General features: G+C 41.2%; 1 protein-coding gene across 2 annotated transcripts in view; it reads right to left on the bottom strand.

Annotated features, from left to right (window-relative positions):
- KIF26A (kinesin family member 26A) overlaps positions 1–13,731 on the bottom strand; it is a 101,612-nt gene that overhangs the window by 48,093 nt on the left and 39,788 nt on the right. For both annotated transcript variants that reach the window (XM_069783325.1, XM_069783326.1), the window contains exon 4: positions 1,747–1,913. In XM_069783325.1, the coding sequence (XP_069639426.1) occupies positions 1,747–1,913 (167 nt within the window). The remainder of the gene's footprint in view (positions 1–1,746; positions 1,914–13,731) is intronic.

Consider the following 13,731-nt stretch of genomic DNA (forward strand, 5'->3'; position numbering starts at 1 on the left):
ATTTCAACCAGCCCTGTTCTTTGGTTAAAAAAATTTGAAAAGAATCAATTTTGAACAGAGGAAACATGGGTAGGGAATAAGCAATGTACTAATGGGTTTTAAAATGTTTTAGCTAGCACATAGCTACTAAAGCTATAAAACTTTCACTCAAGGCAAAGACAGATTCATGAGAAGCAATTAGGGCCTGATCCAATGTACAATGATGTCATTTGCAGTCTTGCTGCTCACTTCAAAAATCTTTGAATCGAGCCAAAACAATCATTAGTAAGGATATGTCACTTCACAAAAAAAACAGAACTGTTTTGCTGACCAGTGACAAAAGCATCACTGCGAGAAAAGATTTTGGGTCTTATTTCAGATTATTAGGCACTGATTTCTTTCTCTCAATTCCAAGGATGCCATTTTATTTTCTGGATTCCCTAGTGAAAGTGACAGTCTTTACATCTGTGTATGACATACAGATTTACACTGTAATAAATCCAAAGTAGATTAAGCTAAATCACACTGTTCATACCCACAATACGAAATACAGTAACGAAAGCTGTGCTGCTGTCCAGTCTAGGTACTTTGGAGAGGATTCATCTGCCCTTATTTAGGTAACTAAACCAGAAAAAGAGATGTCTGAGCTTTTCTCCTTATCTTTCCTCTCCACTCCCACTGATTTCAGACACCTCTCAAAATGAAACAAATCATCCTCTGTAAGCAACCATTTCTCTGTGTTGACTTTAAACCTGCAGCACTTAGTGCAGAAACAAAGCACCAACTTACACACACACCACTCTTTGGGCAGTCATTTCCCAACCTCTGTGTACAGACAGACTGTAATATGTAGGCATATAATGCTTAAGACTCATTGTACTATGTTCTTCTAAAAAACAGGATTGGAAGTCGAGCCCTTTCTGAGGTCAGACTGTAACTTAGAGTAAACATGGTGCAAAACATTTTAAAGATCAAGGAAAAGGAAACAATAGAATTACCATGATGATTACATGATAAGAAGGATCCTCACTCAGTGCATAAATTTGACTCTAATGCCATTCACAGACATACGTTTTTCAATATTGTTTCAAAACATGTTCAGTTCTGAATTAAAAAAAGAGTTTGGAATGCAAGTACAAAGCCCTGAATTTTGTTGTTTTAAATACCATCTGCTTGACAGCGTATTGCATTTAATCAACATTGCTAATTACAACAAACATTTCACAAATAAAACTAACATACCATTTTTGTTATAAGACCCAAGAATGGAAAAAAAAGATTGTTCTGGACTACTGCTAAAAAAAAGAATGTCTTAAACTGTTTTAACTGTTGCTACCAACTATGGAAAAACTTTTATTTGCATACTTAAGCCATGCTACTGAATAAAAGTCTAATCTTTTTCATTTAAATCTGAGTGAAAAAAAACTTGCTACTTCAATTTCTGCTCCAAGGAAACCTACAGAATAACAGACTTGCTACAGATGGAAATGGCCATTAAGGACTAGACAAAGACCAACACACATTTTCTTGGGTTTTCGTCAATAGAGGTTCCTGATCAGGTCTCCAGAGAGAGAAAGGGGCATCACCATCACATCCCTGCTCCCCAGCGGCAGTGGAAAGCCACAGTCATGACCAGGTGACCAACTCCACCTCTCATCAACCAGCACCGCGCGCTACACGTTCTACCCACAGCAAAGACTCAACAGCATTTCACAACCGTTTGAAGACCCGTGAGCGGTTACAGAAGGCAGAAAGGTGAAAAACTACCTTATGAAGAACGAAGCCGCAGCTGAGGTACCTGCCGAGACCCCAGCTGGAGCAACCACGCTCTGGGAGGCTGCTGAGCCACCTGCTCCCGCAGGGTCGGAGTTGTTCTGCCCTGAGCTGATCTGAACATTGGGACCCTCTCGGCCACTTTCTGGTGTTGTTTCTGTCTGGAAAAAAAAAAAAACAAACAACACATGTACAGGTTAATACACTTGCTGAATGGCCATGACAGGGGGAAATCTCATGCAGCACTTCCAAAAAGTGTCTTTGCAAGGGTGAAGGCGAAGATCAGCAGTGACTGAGGAGCAATACAGCTGGACAAGCATACTGCAGTAGGTCCTGCAACATAGAAGGTAAAAACCATGACCGCAGCAGATGAGCAGAAAAACAGAGACCCTTTGTGATGGGTAATGCACACTTAAATAGTTTGACAGGCATGAAGAAATGGAAAAAGATAAGCAGAACCCTTTTGTTTTACAGTGTTATTTGGGAACTGGCAGAACTGTTTATCTGGTTCAGTTATAACTGTCAGGAATTATTTCTCAGTGGCACATCATCTACAAGACCTATCTGTTTAAGAGGAACTAACCAAACAGTCACATTTGTAACACATTTCCACATGAATAACCCCAAGAACTAAATAAAAAAAAATTGATTTTTTAAAACACATATACAGCCCTGCTTTTCAGGATTATTTATCTTACCAGCACACGTGCACAGCATTTTTTTCTCCTGCAAACTGTTCCAGTGGAAGAACAGGAGTGACTGGAGATGCATCTTCTCTAGCATAATGCATCTGCTGTATCTGAGACAAGAGTTTGGAAGGGGCGATTGTTTGGGGATTTTGCCAAAATATCAGACATCTGTATTGTGAAATTGTGTCATGTCGAAATCTTCATGTTTAGGCCACCGACTCTTCCAGTACCTAGTTCAATTAAGCCCCATCAGTCAAATGCTCATTGACAGTGCTGGGAAGGCATCCTTTTCAGAAGAACCTGCTCTATGTCTAGGAGTACTGAAAATTTAATTAAAGACGACACCACAATAAATATTTGTCAAAAGAGTTAATTGCTTCATGTATGATAAAATATGATGGTTCTGTCATCTGAAATACTATGTCGACATTTCCAGCTAATTAGCTAAAATAAATTCCAGAAAAGGAGACAGCCTTGTAATGAAGCACAAACGCAATTAAGTACTTCCTGGGATGCCACCAAATTTTAAATTTTGTGCTGCCATAGATCATGTTTTACAACTACAGATATGCAGACATTGTAATAGGGCCTTCTCAGTTACATACACACCCTCAATTTTCTCATACACTGACAACCCAAACAGAGTTTTTCTCATGAGAACTGAAGCAACCTGGTTATTAGGTACCAAGTAAAAGAAAACTCTGCCAACCGAGGAGCACTCAACTGGTGTGTGGAATACTGTCGAGTTTCATCTGGACTCATTCCCATAGGTTGAATGCTGAATTCCCAGTTCCAGAAAAGTCAACAAGAAGAAAGTGCACCCAGCTCTTTTGAAGGTCTGCTCTTTAAAGATTAATACTATTATCAGCATTATGGAGTGGCTGACTAATGCTTTACCATAGACTGCTACACAAAAGAGTACTTTCATAGAGCTCACCTAAGAGATGTGAGGCTGACACAGAAGAATACTCACACAGATTAACTTAATCCTAGTGAAGCTACTCGCGCTAGAAGCCTAGCTGGAAACTTTAAATAACCCTCTGCAAAACCCTTCACTTTGTAATATAGAAGCCTCATGAGATCCGATTTCTCAGCAATGCAGGCAGAAAGGCAGAGACCAAGCACTGCTAGAGATCAACACTGGAACAAAGAGATGGTATGGCAGGAACACATGCTTAAAAAGGGGAGTCTACCTATCCCACCCATGGTCTACTGGCAATGACAGCCAGGAACAGAGATGCTTGGAAAAGGATGAGATCTGCTCATGTGGTTAATGGCTTAAAACTAAGTGATGGAGTAACAAGGACCTTCAGATGGTCAATAAAGGAGGTACTTGATCATCAATGAATTGAAGCAACAAATGTGTGGCCTTGACCTATACTGGTCACACAAAGTATATGGCATGGGGAAAAACACGCAGGCTGGGAAAAATCCAACGTGATGTCTGAACTTCTGAGTTACATGAACTGACACAAAGTGCTAATAATAAGTGGAGCTTACTACGGACTTAGCAATTTACTAAGAAATCTACACCAGAAACTCTGGAGCCAGTATGTAGGGCTTACAAACTGGCACATCACAAGGCTGCCATGCCCAGTGGCCAGTGGCATGATGGCCAGCAAGAGAAGGAAACCCGACCAGCAACCACTGGCAGGCTAACGTTAGTGTTTGAATACTCCCCTACATTCTGCCAGGAAGACAACCATAACCCTCTGTCACGTGAGCTGTTGTCTCAGATATAAAAATTACAGGGTTAAGATGAATTCCCAAGACATATTTTTCCATTCGCTTTCAACAGGGACTACATGAGACAACAGGACTTTGAAACAAAGAAAATCACATTTAAGCAAAATAATGAAAAAAGAAGGCAGAAGCAGCAACGTGTTTCTAACCAACTGTACTTTAACTAATGCATTATCTAAATGATGGCAAAATCAAAGCTAAATATGAACTCTGTAGAGTTAGCATGGAACTTCAGTGAATTTTACAGCAAATTGTGACACATTCGTAAAAACTGACTGGAATCTGTTAACATATCAATTCCTGTAAAAGCTATTCACACTTAAAAATATGAGAAATGTATAACATATATTCCTTTTTCACTGCTTTTTTTATTTCTATGAGAACTTAGAAGCCTACGTTTCTAAAAGATCATTACCCAATTAGTACTCTTACACACAGAGGTAACATCAGTTTTGCTGCATGGTAAGAAGCTGAAAAAGCACAAAACAAGCTCTTCCAAGTTTGGGATTCATTTCAAGGACTGCTTGCACCATCCAAAATGACAGGATTTTCCAGCACAACCATGTACAGCTCTCCCTGAGACAGCTACATCTCTCAGCTGATGACAAGGGCTCAGGTATGAGGAAATTTGTCAGGTCCAAGTCATTTGTCCTGAGGCAGGAAAATTAAAGACAAATAATGGGACCCTCCTGGGCACTCTGGTTTGTCACACCACAGTGTGGCTTACAGCTGCTGAAGGGTTATGAATAAGATAAAGGGGCTTTGTTTTTAAACTAAATGCAGGAATTACTTTGTGCGCCTCCCTCATCCCAACCCATGCTCTTGTGGGGACTGCGTGTGGAAAATATAATTCTCTAGAGGAATGGGAGCAACTTTGCATGACTTCTTTAAGCATGCAAGTCTGCACAGAGAGAAGACTCCAGTCTGCAGCTGAGAGGGAACTGTGTTTCACCGTTTACTAAATTTTCATAAATCACTCATGATCAAACGCAGAAATCACAACCTTGTCACTATAAAGTGTTACCGACTGCACTGAATATTTAAAGTGTCATAGGCCTCTGCATCCAGAGATTAATGTGTGTTTTAATTTTCTAAGAAAGAGTTTGCCGGACAAAAGCCATTAACCCTCTGGAAACCAGCTAATCCTCAAAGGAAGGATTTCCAAAACTGCTCTATAGGACCCCCTTCCCTCCGCTCTCTCCAAAGCCACATAAAAACTGGTAAGAGCACAGCAAAATCAACGCTTGAAAATGTCACGCCAGTCACTTTGCACATGCAGGAATGACTGATGTCTCGGTGCTTCATACCGGTGCCTGCGTCATGGATGGGAGGGTTTTGGTACCAGCTCCCCCTGCCCATCCCGAGGACATGGGAGCAGAGCTCGACATGCTGCGTTTTGGCTGGCAGCATCCACGCACGCAGCTGAGGTTGGCGCGGCCGCGACAAGCAACGACAGCACGAGCTGTTCCCAGTTCAGATGGCCAAAGGCTGGGGGAGAGGGCAGGGAGGGACGGAGGCAACCCGACATCCTCGGGCCGTGGAGGTGTGCTGGGCAGAGCAGGGGCATCCCCTGCCCCGTCCCCGACTCCCAGCACACAGGTTCCCGGCCGTGACCAGATGGCAGGAAACATCTGCCCAGGTTTAAACAAGTCAGGCCAGTCCAGAATTACACTGTAGAGAAGTTGGCCACAGACTAAATTTCCAGGTACACAGTACGCTGTCAGGCCATTACCATTTGAAGGACAATTACAACCCTAACAAGCTCTTTACAAGTTTGAAGTGCAAAGCCAAAAACTAAACCATCATGTTTCCAGTTTCCTGAATATTTCCATTCTCTGGACACTGACCTTTGTCCAGGGATCCAAAAAAGCCAAGCTAGGTGCTGCCACTTTGTAATGCATGCAAAATACGTGCCTGGCAACAAGCAAGAAAAACATGGGAATATAAAAATCTAGAGAAAAATAGATCAATCCCGGGATAGTACTGTCACAGTAAAAGAAAACCAGAACGTTGGAAAGAGCTGCGAAAGAAAGTAACCAGATATGATGTCTAAATGTAAGTATCAAGAACAGATTCACAGAAGAGGGAATGGAGAAAATTACAAAAGCGTCAACAAGTCTGACACATCTGTGTAATCAGAGTCAGAACTCAATATAATTTATTTTATTTCAAAAAATTGGTCCCATAATGAAAGCATTCAATAGGGCTTCAACAGTGAATTGCAGGTGAAGCTCTAGCAAGATCAAGCCTGAGTTTGTACTGGGGCTTTTTCCCCCCCCCCCCCCCAAGTTGTTTTTACCCCTTCCTGACCAGCAGGCAGACATACAGAATTTTGAGTATTTGCTTTAACTTACTATTCTCCCCTTTCAGACTAGAACGCCACAGCCAATTAAATTGTAAAAACTACTTAATCTAACAATTTTGTAATATATTAAATCTACCGTTTGTATATGATAAAACAATGATTTTCCCTCTAAATGATTCATGCTAAGACTCTTATGACCTACGACCACTAACTGGAACAAATGTGACGTAAATCTCTATCTGGATAATACTCATACTATAAACCCTTCTTTCCCGTAAGCGTGGATAAGTCCTGCATATGTCTTCTATGTGAAATGTCTCCTCCTGACTGACTAGCATTACGTAAAGTTAACAGTGCAGCATATGCCAGGTTGAAGCAAAACGTGTTCTGGATAAACTTTTTACTGCCACTTGACAATGTTTCTGCCAGGGCTCATTATAAAATAACTAGGGCATTTTATAAGTACAATACACTACTGTAGTCATTTTATAACCCGCAGCTGCGATGTGGTAACAAGAATGCCTAAACCTGTAGTTTCAGGCTTTTATGTGCATCTCGTCTTCAATGTAAATCAAATGCAGAGCATAATATCCCTTCCCCCAAAACAGGTTTTCAGCTACAAGAGTTGCTAATGTCTGGCTTGTCATTGATCTCTGGAGGCAGAAGGAGAAAAATCAGAGCGAAGTAGAATTAAATAGAAATAGGAGGGCCCGTCTGCTGTCACAGACTGGAAAGTAATATAGGAGCTCCAAAGACAACCTTAAGGCCCTTGCTTTTTGGATAAATATCTGAATTAATAAAACAGGTTAAGGGTTTGGATCTTCACCACCAAGAATCACTACCAGTCTGTACTTCATGAACAGAAAGGACCTCATCCTTCAACTGCAGGGCACAGGCACCCAGCTGCATCCAGCGCCGCTGTCCTTGGCAGGACAAGGATGGAGGAGCAGCAGCTTGTTCCCCTCTGACCAGCGGCTCTTGATCTCACTCTGACTCACATCTCTCCTAAACCACGCGCCTTGGTCCCTGAGAAATTTATTAAGGTTTTGGGCAGGTCTTGGGCAGGCCTCCTTCGGCTGTGAAACACTTGTTCCTTCCTTCAGCCTGTCCATGTTCTCAGGCTGGAAGGTCTCTGCAGCCAGGGCTCTGGTAGTGCACAGATGCCACCAGGCAGCAATGGGCCAATTACTTCACATTTCAGCCACTCGGGACACGGGTGCCAAAGGAGGCAGCAGGCAATGCTCTTTTTTTCCTTCTTCATGGCTATCTGACCACCGGTCACACAAACTTTACCCTCCTATCTGCATACATAAACCCCACCACCTGGAAAGTCGGGAGGACATGAAAAAGGACTATCAAGAAGAATGTAGATCCTGCTCCACATAAACACTCTTAAATAGGGACTTTTCACATGCCGTGGATTTAAAACAGCCAGGCTAGAGGAGCTGTTTCTTCTAATGCCTCCAGGCAAGTATCAGAAAGTGTTGCCCAGAGCCCTCCCTGCTGACATGTATTAAAATAGTTACAGCCTCCAAAGCCAAAAAATATAGCTATGTACTGCTCAGGGTATTTTAATTTACCATTGTGGTCAAAATTAAAAATTAACTGTTTATTCAAGTGGACAAATATACAGTTGAATCCCTGCTTTTTGTCAGAGGCTGATATGAGCAAGAGAAGGAATTCATTAACAAGCTCATAATAATGCAAATTTCTGTCAGCTTAGGATTGGGTTTCCTACAAGAAGACAAATGCTTTTCCATTAGGACTGACTTCCACAGGCCAGATGGGTCTCTAACAGCAGCAAAACACAGGACACTTACAAAGCTTTGAATCAGGAGAACTTGTGTTGCCTTCCTGACTACAACAGAATTTCTCAATGACTTTAGGCAACTCAACCAAAATCTCACTGTGCCTTGATTACTCTCTATTCAGCAAAATGGAATAACCACGTTCCAAAGAATTACAGGTCTTACAATTTTAGCATAATCATTATATTGTTATAATGACCGACATACAAAGTCAGCAAATAAAGGCAAAGGTGGACAGAGACTGTCATACCTAATTCCTATTTCAATCATGCTGAAACTGCTTGCATATTAGATGTAACTACTTTAAAGAGAACATCCCCTGGGATCAATTTGCCTGACAGCTACCACATGCAAGGCACCCATTGACTAGTATTTTGCTGGAAGAGGTACAAGCCCTCATTATCTGAAGGGAAAACTGGGTCTTTACTAAACCCAAATCTAGAGAACAAGATTCAATTACAGGGCAAGCTCATGAAGCAGCATTAAGTTCGCAAGCACAGGGACAGATCTGACTGTGTGATCATTGTTGAAGGACACCAAGGTACCAAATTCAGGATGGAGCTATGCAGATGTTGCTCTTTTTCTTGTGGCTGTTCCTTGCTGACCTGCTGTTTACTCCCCATGCGGGAACCTTGTAACCCAGACACACAGACAGTCATGATTCACCATGACTAGAATGAAATCCAAAAGCCTATAGATGTCCCAAAGCTTTTTCAAGTAGCCAAATGCCATGACAGTAATGAGGAACTCCAGAAGAACTTCCCAAACTTAAGTGGGCAAAGAAGTGTCAGGTGAGATTTGACATAGATAATATCATGTATTTAGGAAAAATAACCTAAATGACTCCTAAACAATGCTGAACTCAAAACCTGCAGTTACAACTTGGAAGATCTAAGGGTCGTTGACAGTTCCTCTGAAATCAAGATGTAGCAGCGGCCAAAAAAAAAAAAAAAAAAAAAAAGACCAAACAAATTTTGGACATCACAAAGCAGGGCACGAAGAACAAGGAGGTTGATTGCATACTGAGTACTTCAGAGTCATCAGGAGAGGTTGGGGAGACTCAGTGGGATGTCTACACAGCTACTCTGCATGGACCAACTAAACGCAGTCCCTTTCCAAGCCAGGCATCACAAGGACCACTCTCCCCTTCTTCATCCTTCCAATCCCGTTTCCCTGCTACAACAGCCAACTGCCTTGCCCAGCTTTACCACTGTCATTTTTGAGAAGCAGAAGGGGGAGGTTCTGAATGGCAGATCCACTATCTTTGCCCAACAACACCAAAAACACAGCAATGGACTCCTGCCTACAGCACCTTTCAAACACTTCCTTCAACGAAGGAATCAGAAAAGAACAACCTCATCCAGTTTTGAGATCATGGCAGCTATGCAAACCCAGAGGAATTAACTCAGAAGTGTTTGGGCACCAAACAAAAGTAATAATAATAATAATAATAGGTCAGCTTTGGAAAATGCCTAACCACAACACCAGTTTGCATAATAATTTCTATGGACTCACTTCCCTAGAAGTGTTTCACGCTTGAATCTTACAAGTACTACTTTCAGATTCAAAGCAAACCTCTAATTATTGATCCTTCGTTACACTGGGAAATTACCTCATCGTAGTTTTAGAGGTCTATTTATAAGTCTAATAATCTCATCATTGATTACGGTGACTGTATTCTAATTATAAATCCATTATCTCCTCAACAATGAAATAAAATCAATAATGCACGTAAATGGGAAAAAGGAATTTAAATGCATACATTAATGTCATTTCAAGTAGCGCTATTTTATGCACCATCTCTAACGAAACTGTGTCACATCATTAGCAATAATGTGAAAAATCTTTTTCAATTAACAGAGCTGATTTGATGCTATGTTCAGTAAAGTGGCAATCCATTCCATTAAACACACACATATGAAATGCTTGAAACATCTATGAACTCTATCTATACATCATAAATTGTCTCCCAAGTGCTGAAACAGAAAACTAGATACATTTTCTATTGATGCTTTCTAAACCTCCTTTCAGAAGCTACCACCCAGGGCATTTCAGTGATTCTAGCTGCGAGTAAAAAGAGCATCAATCTTTGCCAGATGCTCAGCTGCTCGTGCCACAAAACAACAGGGGATCCTTTTGGCAGCGCTCGCACTGTGCACAGCTTGACTACCTGGAGGCCCACAACCTCAACATGCCACCATTCCAGTACATAGCCTATGGAGCAAATGTTAAATTCAAACCACTTTTCCAAAAAATGTATGCTGTTCAATCCTATTTTTACAGAAGCAGGACAACTGGGCAATCCAGCCGTGCAAATCAGTTCCTTCCATGGGGTACAGGGAGACCACTGCAAGAGACTTTCTCTCCACCAGCCTGCACATGACTAGGGCCTGAGATCAGCCTGAATTTATCTGGTTTCTCTTCTCCATTAACCTCTGAAACCAAAGGGCATTATTCAGCTGCAGCCCACCCTTAACAAGCGATGTAGCCAGTGCAGAGCAACAGTAGCCTCATAAAGGCACTTCTGCATCAGACATATCCAGTCTTTCTCAGATGTTGGATGACACTTCTGGTCTCCAGCCAAAAAGTATGAGCCTTCCTTTAAGGTGATTTCTAATGTTGAGGTGGCGTGGGATGCATTGATTAACAGTCAGTTCCTGGAGAATTCATAGTGGAGCACATGCCGAGTATAAATGCACCAGCAGTAAGCAAAAGGAGCTGAAGGTAACAAAGTGAAGAGAAAAGGCCATCCCTAAGAAACTAGTTCAAAGGCAAGAGTAGAAAATTTAAATATTTAGGGCAAAAAAAGGAGGGGATTTTTTATCCTAGTGTAGCTTATGGTACACTTACTGGATGACAGAATGACCTGTGAGCCAAAGGTAAATACGGTGGATTATCATTTGCACATAAGCTCTAAAGTCTGCTTGTCTTAAATCTACCTCTGATGAGTACAGGTGAAGTCTGGGCCAACATTCTTTATTATTGCTTGTTGACTTCAATTGTCAACAAAGGCAAGTATGGACTTGTTTCCCTGTGCAAGCTGTAATAACAACTGTTTAGCCTAGAGGGGTGAAGGATCAAAAGAACTGTTTTCAGGTGGTAATCTGAGCCACAAGAGGGTCTGAGTCCTGCGAATAGTTTCCCTATCCCACAACTGTAAAACCAATGCTATGGCAGAAGTGTCAAACACACAGTATAAAGATATACAATCCACACCCTCACCTAAGAAAACACTTATTTCCATCTTGTAGCCAGTACCCTTTCTGTCAACTCTTTAACATTTTTCCTAAGCCACTCTGATACCTGGGAATTAACAGGTAACCTCATTTTCACCTTGGGCATCCTACACTGGAGGCAATCTAGAAAAAGAGAGCACTAAGACCTTAGCAACTACACAAAAGAGAGGGCTACGTTTTTATCTGCGTGTTTAAGGCTGGATTTCCAACCCACGTTTTCTAAGCTGGTCTGCTATCTGGCTGCTGGGGCAGGGTCTCGCTGACTCTGAATACACGGCGCCGGTAGAAGCATCATCCTCCCACATCACACACACCCCCTGCATTTGCTAAGGCAGCAAAGTGCAACGCAAGGCATTACTGCTCAGCCTGAGACTGCAACAGTCTCAGGAAAGGTCTTTTCCATGGGGGCTATAAATTAGGTTAATATGAGAAAGCATTTAGTAACTTGGATCAAAAGGTTTCCTTCTGCTGTTCAGACTTGTTACGGAGAGTGACCAACACTAACTTTGAAGCTTTTTTTTTTTTGCCACCCCCTTTCCTTTATGTACTTCCTCTACAAAAGCAGTAACACCAGCACCACTAAAGCTAAAGGGAAAACAGAAAAGCCTCTATGCAGCCCTGGCCCCACCACCTGTCTGGGGTTTGCTATTGACTTCTGCAGAATCAAGATGTTATATGTGGAGTCTGAGAAATATCCCAAAGCTCAAAGTCATCCAGATGTCTCACAGACAAGATTTATGGTCAAAGCACTATATTTTAATTGTTTCGTTACAAAATATATTTCACGCATTGTATTAATAAAAGGTCACTGAGAAAGCTATCAAGGAGGATTTTAAAAATTAATTTAAAAATCCATTTGGTATGACATTTATCAAAGTAAAAAAAGTAAATGCTGGAAAGTAAATCTTGTCATTCTCTTTTCCACAGTCAGATTTTTATTGCATCTTCTAAGCAAAATGTAAGTCATCCTTGCTATAAACAAACAAAGAGGATTTAAGGAAAGTCAACAGAGGCTGAACTACCCTCAGATGAATCCATCTGGTTCAGATTATGGTAAGCAGAAGACTTATTCCTAGGAACTACAGGAAAGCTTGAGCTGTGACTAAAATAACTCAGAGATTTTTCACATAAAACAAAGGAACATCACTCCTTTAGAGTCTATGCACCCATTTACATGTGCTGTGGGTGAACCCTCCCTCTGCAGCAGGCCATAAACTTGCACCTACCTTTAAATTTGTGAATACTCTCTGGGACATACATTGGACTTTTGATAAATTTACCATTTTATATACATATGCTCTAAAAGTTTTACTTAAGTCACCTTCCGTTTTCCAGTGCTCCAACTTTTCCTATTTCCTAGTGGTGCATTTTTTAATATATTTTTAAAGCAACTTAGGAACTGGTAAAGATTCAAGGAGCCACAATATTTTGCCTTATAACCAGTACCAACTGTATATATTCAAATTAGAAATACAGTGTGGCAAGGATTTCATTTTGCATAAGATAAAAGAAAAAGCAATTTGCAAAAACAAACTCTATTTCACTGTGATGTCTTTATAGCACATGGCATGGCTACTTTACCACTTTTATGCAGCACATAACACTGCATGCTAATAACACAGTCAATTGAAAGCATACAGTAAGACCTCTTTTTTCCACAATACATGCAGATACTTCTAATAGATATACAAGGTATTTTCAGTAGTTTTAATGTTCTACCTCTCAGCCAGATTTCAACACATCTAGGAAGCCTAAATTCCCCTTGCTGCTTTGCTGCTGTGTTAAACTGAGTGGCACTGCTGAGCACCGCTAACATGATTTTCATTTGAGCAGTAACCTTATATTCACTTGTCACATCTAGAATTAAAAACATCAATATAAAACTATTTATTAATTAAAGTTGTCAGTTGTCCACTACAAATCAGCTGTCTTACCAGAGTTATACCAGCTCCCTCCCCTCCACAGCGCTCGCTGTCTGGTCAGACTACTTATCACTGCTACTGGTGATTATTTTTTGTAATTTTTTTACAACAGGCCACTTGGGTAAAGCAGCTGATTGCATCTTCACCTTTTGCACCTTGGTTGCAATCCTAGTCTTCCCCTCCCTGGGCCTTCCTCCAGATCCTTAATTACTGTTCCTCTTCACGGCTCCTGAAGCCCACGGTTATTATTTTGGTTTGAGCAGCACCCACACTATG

The sequence above is a fragment of the Haliaeetus albicilla genome, chromosome 5 (assembly GCF_947461875.1).
Source record: "Haliaeetus albicilla chromosome 5, bHalAlb1.1, whole genome shotgun sequence".
NCBI lineage: Eukaryota > Metazoa > Chordata > Aves > Accipitriformes > Accipitridae > Haliaeetus > Haliaeetus albicilla.